The sequence below is a fragment of the Meleagris gallopavo genome, chromosome 12 (assembly GCF_000146605.3).
Source record: "Meleagris gallopavo isolate NT-WF06-2002-E0010 breed Aviagen turkey brand Nicholas breeding stock chromosome 12, Turkey_5.1, whole genome shotgun sequence".
NCBI classification, from domain to species: Eukaryota; Metazoa; Chordata; class Aves; order Galliformes; family Phasianidae; genus Meleagris; species Meleagris gallopavo.
Window position 1 is genome coordinate 10,584,862 of NC_015022.2, and position 12,701 is coordinate 10,597,562.

Below are 12,701 nucleotides of genomic sequence, written 5' to 3' on the forward strand. Positions count from 1 at the left end.
GAAAATAAAGTAAGTAAGGCTTCAAAATAAGGATTTTCCACGGCTGCTGCTCCACAGTCAGTTTTACTGTAACTGTAAGAAAACCAGGGCTGGTTCCTCAGGTCCCCTTCCTGCACCTCCCCTAACAAAGACCAAGAAGCCAGCATCCCTGACTTCAGCCCTAGTCCTTCCTGCCCAAAACTGTACTTTGTACCCAGCACCACTAGAATTCTTGGCTTGGAATTACTTATGAAGCAGAATCCAATTCCACAGCAAGTGGATAAGTTATTTTTATTCTTGAATAAGCTCTAATACTGAGTTCTAAGCATATTTATGAAACAAGCAATGTTTTAGAAAGCTGGACTTTAGACAGAATTAATTCACTTTGAAAATACAGACTTTTGTTGAAAATGCTGAAAATACCATCAAAACAAATATATAAAAAGATGTCCAAAATGATAGATCTTAACCCATATTACTTCATAAACACCATGCTACGTAAAGAAGTTTTAGATACCATATATGATATTGAAACTTCAGCAATAACGGCTTCAGTAACTACTGACAGTTCTACAGTCATGAAAGAACAATTATATTTACCTTTTCGCTATAAGACTGGGAAGCAGGAAAATCAATTCTATGCTATAGATGTGAACGCTGCTATTTTTATTACAATTCTGCCAAGTTGAGGGTTGTGTCTCAATTTCTTTCCTCAGAGACAGTTAAGAACACCAGGAAAACCAACAACATTCAGTGTCTTTATTCTTACTAGAAGCAATACAAGTATATCTCTTCAAGAGGCAAAAATAATTCACCCCATCAGAGAAACAATCAGCTCATTCCACTTGCTACCAGGTAACTTATTTGGAGAATGGGGATATTTGGACAAAAACCCACAGCTCTCATTTAGTTCCAGCTGTTGTTGCTATCAGGTGTTTTACCATATCAGGACAGAAGAAAACTAAAGGATGAAGGAAACTGTATTATAAAAACACAAGAGTAGTCTATGCTAAAATTTAACTTTCTATACATTTCAGGTACAAAAAGATGTCAGACAACGAACATAATATGCTTTCATTGAATATTGTTAAAGTATCATTAATTATCCAACATTTTGTAAATAAAGTTAATTCGCTGCTTTCTTCATCCCTCTGTTATAATTATTTGCAAATGAAGGACCAGAAAGTACATTTATTTAAATATTTACAAGCAGTGTCGATGTGCTCTAACATGATATATCACCAGCACAGCCTTTGATCCCATCGTTGCTGCCATTCATTTTTGTGCACTAACATATGTAGAAGTTCCAAACGCCAAAATATTCCTGTCTTTTTTCCCCCCCGTGCTACATACCAGATTTGTAACCTGTGTCAAGCTACCTCCAGTGCTTACAGCTTGTGAACAGAGGCCAGCAGCGAGCCTCCCCAGACACTAAATCATAATCTTCATGTTTTTCGTATTTCACATTCTAGCCGCAGTTTCAACATCCATACCCGTGACATTAGGGAAGGATAAATCAGCAGCATGACAGCTCCCTTGTAGAGACTGGTACGGCCCTGGGATCTGCCACGCCCGACACCCACAGCTTCTGCCAGATGTCTCCAGTTCTGCAGCCTTAACCCCTTCGGGACAAGCCTGGGCTTTGTGCTGCGCTCTGCTAGGGAGCTGCCTTTGCTATTTGTGCGCTAGAAAGAAGGGGAAAATACCTTGATCCAGCTTAATACAGCTTGGATAACTAAGAGACAGAGAGGCAGCTAGCAGCGATAAGTAGTACACCAGCACTTGTATTTCCTTAAAGTTGAGAATTAGAAGTGAAGAGTTAGCATTACACAACATTCCTTCTTTCATACCATACTGCGATCCAGTACGTTTATCAAAAAATAAAACTGCTCTCCAACTTCTGCTCGTTGCGTTCCCTTTTTCATACCAAGTACAACCGCTTAACCTTGGAATCAAAATGCCCATTAATCGCCCTTCAGCCAAACAGACTCTTTGGGCCTTAAATCAACAGGATTTCTAATCCAAAAGCCGTACCATAAACTCTACAACTGTTTCCCTGGGTTTGATCTGGTCCCAGGGACATAAATTTGCATGCAACTTCTGAGTTTGTGAGCAGTCCCTTGGTGTAAAGTTGCACATGTGCTTAAGTACTTTGTTCACTTAGGGTCTAAAACAGCTACTTACAAATGAAAACAGAAGCCACGTAAAGAATAACACTGTTAAAAACAATTTGCCTCCTGAAATACTGCTTGAAAGAAAAAATACAGCAATGCACACGTACTGGTTCCTAAAAGTACCCAGTGACCGAACAGTAGGAAAGCCGTAGCTAAAAACCCATCAGCATGAATGCAAACCCCTTTCACATAGAAAAGCAGAACCAATTTTATGTCCATATAAATAAACTTGAACTGTGTTCAAGGTTCTTGATGTAGCACTGTGGGTAAGAGGACCTGTGACTACAAACAGCAAGCAGGAGGTCACAGCTCCAAAAGTAAGAGGGACCCCAGCCCTCACTCCATCTATTGCGTGGCTTTGCAAACAGCTATCTAGGCCATTCAAGGGCTGTCCTGTACAAAGCATGCACATCTCACAGTTGGTGTGCGGCTTTTTCATACAAAAAAACCAGATGCTTGTAGAAAACACTGCAAGCCTAGCACTACTGACCACCATCCAAGCATTTCACTTCCCAGCACAACTATTTATTTGCTTTCCGGGAAGATTCAGGTTGACTATCAGCTTTTCTTTACACAATTAGAAACAAAAGACTCCAGTTCTATGTCATTTGTGGAAGAAAGTACACCAAAAGTATTATTTCTGTGCATACTGTTGGAAAGCAACATAATATTCAGTGTTGAACTTTGATCATAAAAAAAAGCGAACACGACAAGTCTTTTTAACTTCGGGAACACGTTACTAACAACATTACAACTCTTAAGGTAACAAGTGTGCACAGGAAAATAACTGAGAATTTTTAATAGTTTAAACTGCTCGCATATACTGATGCTGATGGGCTGCACACTCTTCTAATTTGCTGACATTTCTGGATGCAGAATTAATATCTACTTGTGTGGTTCACATGAGTATCCTGAGAACAAGTTTTTCCCAAGTTTATTCTATATACATGTGCAATACAAGTTAAAGGGTTAAGTAACCATTATATTCTAAAGAGCAAACTGTTTGCCTTAAGGCCATCTCCTCCTTACTCCTGACGAATTGCCTGACACTTCATGTATCATACATTACTTTTAGCTAGGAAGTAACATTTGGTTCCAGTCACGCTGTAAGAGCTGACTTTGGAAGTATGAAGCAATATGGGATAGACCCCAAAAAATAAAATAAACAAGACATCATCTGCTAAGTAGTCTGTACATTTGTAATAATGTAGCGATATGTGGGTCTGCACTTAAAGAAATGAAAAAGATACAGAAGTGTCTGAAGCAAAATCCTCTCCCTACTAAGATGAAAAGAAGTACAACTGTGTGAATCAATACCCAGAATAACAAGAAACTTTTCAGGATGAAATAGATGTAAATGTTATCGAGGGCCTAGCACTAGAATTATTTTAGAAACACTTCAGAAATGTTTGGAAACAACTCTTAAAAGTGTTATTTACAAACAAAATCAAGATAGGAATGGCCCAGTCATTCCCAGCAGAAACTGACCTGCATTCAATATAAAGGTGCAGTATTGATTTTTTCCAGTGTATTCTGCAAAGGAAAGAAGTACAACACCTGCTTGTAACAACAGCAAGAAAACTAAAGCTAAAGATAGAAGCATCAACTTCTAATGAAAACCTTTTCCCATCACAAAATACTACATGCATTTGAAATTCCTAAAATACAGTCCTAGATGTGTTGTCACCTGCGAGTGTCAAAATTTGCTGACAAGTAAGAAGAAAACAAATAAGTTCTAATTGCCAGGACCCTATTCTTTCAGGCTTTTCAAATGCCAGACTCAAACTTCTGAAAAAACATCCATAAAATCATACTATCCAGAGGTATTAACTTTGTTAACTGAAATATTTAGATACTTCAGAGCAGTTTACAAAGCCTTTCAAATAACACGAGACAGCATACCAATCTTGTACAATCAAGAAAGGTTTAAAGGTTTTATTAGGCAGAGATTTAGCTTCAAGTGTTTGTATTAGTTTTCTCTTAATTCTAAAATAATCTTCTCATTTTCTCCCTTCCTAGTAAAACAATGCCTTATGGATATGATTGATATAATCTTGCAACACATTGCTTACTGTTCAACGTGTGTTTTTCAGGATGTAAGCGTTCCCCCTGTAAAATACTTCAAGCTACAAAGACTAAGTTCAGGTGAACAGGCCTGGAACTCTTGCTTCTCCTTTGTGGAGGGCAGCTCCTTTCATTAACTATGCATCTGATGCTTCTACAACGGAGTACTAAAGAAGGAAAGTGATGAAAAATTCAGAAGACAAGGTCTGGCCACTGAGGAAGGAGGAATAGGCGGGGAAAGCATGGCTCTGGGGAGCAAGTTCTGCTCCTTAGGCAAACTGATGATAAGACACCAGGGGCTTCACATGGAACTCCCCCTGCTTTGCCATTGCTATGCACCTCTGCATCAATCAGCACACCTTCTTCCCTCTCCCAAGTATGGGAAAATGAATGCTTCTTTACCACAGAGCTACTGCAAGGGTTAATTCATGAATGATTGAGATTGCACGTTCTCTGGACTGCAAGAAAAGAAGGGACTGAACATGAATTTTAATCAAAATACCTCTAGTAGATGAAGGAAGTGGCCAGTATAACAACAAGTACCAGAACAGAGGATACCATTCCAAAAGGCATCATGTTCAGAACATTCCAACAGCGTAGAGGAATTTGAAAAAAAAAAAAAAATTTAAGAAACTGCTCCTGTAGAGAACGCAGGACAAAAAGCACACTTAAGTGACAGATCTTAAGGAATACAGGAGGGATAGGAATAGCTGGTCCCGCACAGAATGGTACTGAACTTAGGAATACAGGTTTCTCAGAAAACTGCTGTCAGCAAACAGCTCTGAAAATCACCCAGAGAACAGAACCCCGGTCTCTCTTGCGTTAGCTTATTTAACAGCCTGTTCATTCTTGCCAGTAAGCCTACTGAGGTAGAGACTTGATACATGAAGTTCCTTCTACAGGCCAGCAAGCTCGGCTCTATGAACCAAGTTGCCAGGTTTTATTTATATATTCAGTTCAACAGCAAAATAACATTAAAGTACATGTTTGGAAAAAACAAAACAAAACAACAATAAAAAAAAAACAAAAACAAAGATAACAGGCTGCAAAGCTGAAACTCCCCCAGTTAAGAAACATCAAATTTTTGCCCACATGTATATGCCACAGTTTGATTTTATGTCTTATAACATGATCAACTAATTATTCCTTTAAAAGGGACAAAAGACATACCAAAAATCCCCAGCAAGTGAGCAGTGTGTTTGTATAGTGTGAGCACTATCTGCTAGTTGACACAATATAAACAATGAAGTGAGCACCATAACGCAGAAGGGGGCTGAATTAAGACTAGCCAAACATGATTCCTAAACCAGAAATCTGGCCTGCAACCTCACTTTCTCTTCTGCTTCCTCAAGCACAGATTTCTGCATTAGCAAGGTGGTGACACATTTGTAACCAGTGGTCATAAATGGTCAAAACTTAGGAGCAGTCTGCTTTCCCACTTAAGGATTAGCATCCTTGAAGACTTCCAAAGCTACCTTTGGCATCTCACTTTGAGCAGCAGTGCTTTGTGATTTATCTGTCATAGGTTCCTGTCCCTAGGTATCTGCACATACAGCTGACAGACTGCTGTTACATGAGCATTAAAACCTGCACACATTTGTTGTTCCAACCAGAATTAATACCTGCAATTTTTTCTAATCACAATGACTTAAAGGAGAGGGCAGAAAAAGTTAAAATTATTACTTTTTTTTTTTAATAGAAGCATAATTGAAAGAGTAAAATACCACAAATTGATAATTCAGAACTGTTCTTCAAAGCAGTTATAAAGAAAGCAAAGCAGTGACCAACTGAAGCTATCGAAATCCTGTAATTAAGACAGCCTGTTTCACACCTGCAAGGCTCCACCTTTTGAAGGTAACACAAGCTGATTTGGCTACAAGAGGAGTTGTAGAAAGATTCCAAGAGAAAAATGCATTAGGACGTAAAGGGGAAAAAAAGGAAACATTAACTCATGGCACAGAGCTTTCACTTAACTCATTACAACCTCAGTACCAAAAGCTAAATCTGAGCTTCTAGCCTTAAATAACAGAAGCAGTAATACCACAGCAGAGGCCCACCCAGCATCCTCCCCCAACACTGCAGACCATCAGTATCTTCCTACCACCACAGAGCTCCTCCTTACTGCCATCAGCACCTTTACAAGGTAGCAATCATCCAGCAGCTACACACATAATGCTAACGGGCAAAAGTAGCATCCTCTAGATATTAAAATAAATAAATAAATAGTAAAAAAAAAACAAGACCAAAACAAACTTTCATGCTTTGAGTTACAGAAACCAGAGCCGACCTCTCAGGCCCAGCTTCCCGCTCCTTCGCGGCAGCGGCCAGGCGAGGTGCCGAAGAGCACAGCACGGCGCCCCGCAGCCCTCGGCTGGGTAAGGCACAGCCCCGCATCCCGCCCCATGGTGCTGCCCCTTCCCACAGCACAAAGCCCCCTCAGCCCACAGCGCAGTACTTACGTTCTCCATGTCGGATGGGGCGCGAGATAACCACCTTGGGGATCACTACAGAGGCGATATGAGCCAGCAGCAGTACCCGTGTGTTCCCCTAAGGGTGCGGTTCAGTCCGTTGTGATTTAACACCTGCTCCCCAGGCCAGGTGCCCGTGACAGGTGGTTGTGCCCTGCGCGGCCGTCGCCCCCCGCTGTGCCGGCCCGCTCCACCCCACGCACCTGGCAGCGGGCGCTTCCGCCAAAACGGCTGCCAGTAGCGGCCTGTCCCCGCGGGTTCCGCTGGCTCGGCTTGGAGCGGAGCGGGGCGCTTTCTAGAATGCCGATGGGAGGGAGGTGGTGAGGAGCCTTCGAGGAGAGATGGCTCGTCCTATCAGTCGGTGTGTCCCCATAGAACCTGCCTCAGTGTGTGAACTTACAGCAGTGTAAAACTTGGGTGAGTGAAAAGAGAATGAATCATTTTCTGCTCTTCTTTCAGAGGTTTCTGCGGCTCTGAGGGCTCTTCGTATGGTGAGGAACTGAAGGGAGAACCCTTGTCCCTTTCTGTTCACCTTCCTAAGATACTTTCTGCTCGTGTAGAGATATTGTGTCCAAGGTATGGATCACTGTATGCATGAAAAGGGCTATTACAGCCTCATTCTGTTCTGTACAAATTGCATGTGAGGGTTCCATGGGGGAAGAACACCTTGTGAATGTAACTAGTGGCTTTGCAATGACAATAGGAGCTCTAGGTCAGTTTACTCACTGTTATGCCTTTACAAGTTCATTATTTGTTAAATAACATGTACTTAAAAACTATCACTATATATTACCTCGTGTAGCATCAGGCGTATATAATCGTATGCTCACACACTTTGTAAAACTGGATCCCGTTAATCACTTTATGCCCTCTGCAACATCATTGAGTCTTAGTGAACCTGGTGACTAGATACACCAAATACACGTAGTTAATCACAGGAGAAAACACTTGCATATTCAACCTACTAATGAGGCAAAAATGTGATTTAAAGTGTATTACAGCATGCAAATTGAGGAGATAGTATGGTCTAATATCAGGTTTAGAATTATTATTATTATTATTTTTTTAATCAGAACGATATATATATATATCCACACTGAAATTCTTGAATTCCATGTGTTGTTTCAGATTCAGAAAACAAGCAGTTAGGGGGAAAAAGGTCATATTGATTTAATCTTGCAAGTGAATTTACTACTACTCTTTATTAATATTTAGTATTGTGATAGAAATGTGGGAATTACACAACAGAAAAGATTTTCTTAATATTAATCTTTTATAAGTGTTTATCCCACGGTCACTGAAATAGCAAAGTTTAGTAAGACCTGATGTTCTCTGAGTAAACTGGTTCTTTCAAAATGCATGTGAATAATAGAGATATTGTGGACAACTTATTCTAGTCCAAATGAAATGTCTTTCCTGTTTTGTCTCATAAACATCATGAAACTGATAGTCCAGTGAGCTCTAGGAAGAGATTAGTTTTATACTTTGGATAGGTGTGTACGGTTTTTGATCCATTTAGTGAAAGGGCTGGAATGTGAGTTAGTGTTTCCTTCACAGTACAGTGTTGTGTTAGACCATGGAATGAAGAGCTAGCCACTAGAATAGAGAGACCAGCTACAAATATTCCTTGAGAAGTAAACCAAAACCAGATCTTTGAGATTCTTACTTGCAGTTTTTGCCCATTTTTATATTTGTTGAATACTGGTTTCTGCTACTTTGATATAAACATAAATATTTGGGAATGCAAATATATAATGTGCACTTCTGTTTACTTCAAAACATGTATTTATTAAAGTGGAGAGGTGTGTGCTAGCAAGCACAGTCTCCTCACAAAGAGCTTGGAGTGTAGTCAGAGTTGTAAACCCCAAGTCTGTTCTTTCTACTTTTCAAAGGATGCATGAGCAATAAGAGACAAAGTGAAGGCCAGGCAGATAGATCTGCTCCCACAAACTAGGCTAGCTAGCAGAAAGTTGCAGAGAAGGTTTAGAGTTGACAATTTTTGGAAACTGTGTTTTTAAACGCTTCTGGAAAGTTGTCTTGTCTTTTGCGTTCCTATTGCTCACTGTTGACCACTCAGAGCGGGAATGCCCAAGGAATGGGACATTGACATATCTTCAGCACCCTATCTAGGGCAGCTGGAAAAGAAGACAAATATTCCTTGCTCAAAGGAGTTCAGAGTAGGCTACTGAGCAGAGAGAACAAAGCTGACGGAGAGATTTTTTTTCCTAAGAAAAATTGTCAGTAAGTTGCGTTCCTGAAATATTAGTTCCTAGCTATTCTTGTCCTATGCCATTTACTTCTGACCATCATGAATAGTGAGAATGTACAGAAGAAGAACAATCAGAAGGAGCAATAATATCATGAGAGTTATTCTTTTATGCCATGTATCATGCTTCTTCAGTAAGAATTATACTGATATGGATGATTTCATCTCAAATTTTTGTGACAAGAAGAGCCATCAACTCACCCATTCTATCTTGTGAAAGTCTCTGTGGGCAACAGTTAGAGCTGAATGACATGACAGATTCCTACATCAATAGGCTTTCAAACAGGTATCTAATACTCGTGGTTAATTTTTCTATTTGACAGAGGAAGAAATATGAGGAATCACACATCTGTGAGGCCCTATCAAGTACCATTTGGAACACTTTTTTCAATCATGTAGAGATTTGTATTATGCAATGCTAAATAGAAACTCAAATATTCATTTTTTTTTAATCTTTCCCTTTGAATTTAAATTATGACTAAATACATCTTTGAAGTGAAAATACATGGACTTAGAAAACTTAAATCTTCATTAGTGCATATAATCTAACTTCTTAAAACAAGAAATCACTACGTTTTATTCTCACTTTTTGTTGTTCATTCATTAACACATTGCCATTGTAGACCCCAGCATGCAAGTAGACATCAGATTATCTTTTGTCTCCTTTCAACCTCTAGTTATTTTCTGTCTTGAAGCTCTGACAACTTTGCTCAGTCATACCCACTCAGATGCTATTATAGACTACAGAGGCGACATTTACCCAAACTTTGTTTAGAACTACATTAAAAGAAAATATTTGTTCTTATTGGGGTACAGTAGTAACTGTAATGAGTCAGCCTTGCCACACAGTAATAATTACTGTATTTTAACTACATAATAAGCACTCTTGATAGCATTTGATAAACAAACCTGGTAAGTTAAAATCATTGTAAAATGCATCTAAGAGTAATCACTGTTCTAACCACCAGGACAAAAAAATGTGCTATTTATGCCAGCTGCACATTTTTGTTAAGCCACTGCAATCATAAAGATTCTTGCATGAAACTTTGGTAGAGGAATATTTAAGACTTTTTACATATATAAATCAGCAAATAAATTTGATAGAATGAACAAGTGTCTTAAAATCATAGAATCACAGTATCATAAAATGATTTGGGTTGGAAGAGACCATAAAGATCATTTAGTTCCAATCCCTGTGCAGTGGACGTGGTTATGTGGTTTCCTCTCACCAGCTCAGGCATCCAACCTGGCTTTGAACGCCTGCAGGGATGGGGCATCCACAACTTCTCTGGGCAGCCTGTACCAGGGCCTCACTGCCCTCTGAGTAAAGAATTTCCTTCTAACTTCTCTTCTAAATCTCTCCTCTTTAGTTTAAAACTATTCCTCCTACTCCTATCGCTATCAGACCATGGAAAAAGTCCATCTCTATCTTTTTTTATAAGGTCCCTTTAAATACCGAAAAGCTGCAATGAGGTCTCCCCTAAGTAGAAAATTTAACTAATGCCAGGGTGACCTCATACAGTTTTGCATTTCTAGTATTTTGGCTCACCGCAGCTAGCAGATAAGATGGATGTGTGACCAACTGTAAAGAAATAAACAGTCTAAGCACATAGCTGTAAGTGATACCGTGCTGTTTAATTTCTGGTTCATCTTGTTTCCTTTCATACCTTCGCTGTAGATGAATGGATGAAGTTGTGCTGTCATTCAGCTAAACAGTGGGTTAATAATGCCATCCCAGCTACAGAGTCTTTTGTCGTAAGCCAGCAGAGAGGTTCTGCAGTCTATGGGACTGTAAATATGGCTGGCAATGGTGAAACTGGGAACTTCAAGAAGTAACAAATTATTGGCTTGTTATTCTGTGGCTGGCAGTAGCATTAGTACTTTGTACAATTGTCCTTATAGAAGATGGAAAAAAGGTGTTGTGACAAAGTATTAATGAATGCTACCTTTCATTGAGGTGTATATGAATATATGCATATTCTTTTCAAGGACATCATCTTTGGGGGATGTCAAGCTCTATCAATCGAGAAAATGTGGCAAGAAGCATTTCACATGTCTGCTGCTGGATCTAGGCCATATCTGTGGCTCTTTTCCTTTCCAGTGACAATGTCTGTAACTAAATTAGCAAGAGAAGAGCAGTTCGGAAATTTGCTTCTTCAGGCTATACAAATTATGAATGAGACTCCTTGTGGGCTCCTCTATATCCATGCAGAGAAACTCCAGGCTGTGAGAGGACCCCCTCAAAGCCAATCAGTGGTCAGTGTAATTCCAGTGTTTAGAAAGAAGAAAGTTTGAGTCACTATGACATAGTGATTCAGGCAACGCGTTCTGAGGCAAACAAAGACTTTTCTGGCTCTATTACAGCTATGCTAGCTGTGTATGTCAAGCCCTCACAAATTATATGCTCTTCTGTATCATTATTTTCTTTAACTTTGAACTTCATGTAATAAATGTTTTAGCACATGGAGTTGCAGACTAGTTAGGTTAAATTCATCTGTAGGGAAGATGTTTGAAAGAATTTTAACAGATTAGGAGAAGGAGTATCTAGTAAAAGCATCCTTCAGTTTGATTAGTTGTGCACACATAGTTTAGGAAAAAAGAAGGCATGCTTCACTAGTCTTCTGAAGCTCTTTGAAGATAACACAGCCAAGATAGGGCATAGAGTGGACATTACATTTTTAGATTTTCAGGAGTCATTTGACAATGCTTTACCCAAGAGATTAATGCTTAAAGAGAGGGGAGTGAAGGGGCAGGAGAATAGTTTGCTCATTAAATTGAAAAGTAGTTCTAAGCAACAATGATTAGGAGCTAAAATATCATTTTTATGGACCAAGAAAAACAGAATTTCTAAGGTTGCAGCACTTTTGTATATCAGGATTACTTGTTTGCATAAGTGGTTTATATGGACTTACGCTTTTGAGAAAATAATGGGCTCGTTATTGTTCATTTGTAGTACTAAGAAGTCCTAACAGGATTTGTATGTTAGGAGACTGTCCCTGCAGCCAAATAGGCAATATGGAACACAGGTAGATGGGAAATATTCTTTTCCTGATTACATAGAGAGGTTCTGAGGTCTGGGCAAACTGAGCAACAGTAGAATCAGTAGATCGGATGAATGAACACATTTTCTTAGTCATTAGACCAGCTTTCTGAATTAGAGATGATACTTCACAGGAAACAGTAAATTGCAAACAATGAAATCGTGTACTGTAAAGCAAATATTGCCAACAAATGTGGAATGTGTTTCCAAATAAATACACATTCTAACCAAAATAGAGAAGTAAAGTTTATTGTACAAGTGCATATTGCAGCATGAATTTGATATGCAGTTGTAAGAAACAGAATATGTTTAGAAAAGTTAGCACTCCATGATATAAAAAGATCTTGCAAAAAATGGTGCAGCATTCCTAATTGAAACTTGCTTGGTTCAAATGTGACTTTCTAAGCTACAACCACATCTGAAGTGTTTCTAAATTACCATAAGAGAACCAAGTGGCAAAGAGTGCTTTTTTTGGACCTATAGCATATAGATAACGGTACAGCAGTGATAAATTGAGTGTGAGAGTCACTATGTGTACAACCTGGGTTTGAAATACTAAACTTTGCAAGATGTGAGCATGACCACACACATCAAAAGGGTGTTCCAAGATGCTGGCTGACTCATTCTGTACACCTACTTCCCAGCATACTAAGTTTAAAATCTTAAGTGGTAGGTAAAATTTTCCAAGGCACTGCCTAAAACTGTTAAAA

General features: G+C 39.2%; 1 protein-coding gene across 1 annotated transcript in view; it reads right to left on the reverse strand.

The window, feature by feature from the left end:
* Window positions 1-6,858, reverse strand: part of BNC1 (basonuclin 1) — a 69,724-nt gene extending 62,866 nt beyond the window's left edge. The window contains exon 1 of the mRNA XM_010717455.3: window positions 6,677-6,858. Coding sequence (XP_010715757.1) covers window positions 6,677-6,685 — 9 coding nt within the window. The 5' untranslated portion in view covers window positions 6,686-6,858. The remainder of the gene's footprint in view (window positions 1-6,676) is intronic.
* Window positions 6,859-12,701: the final 5,843 nt, after the last annotated feature.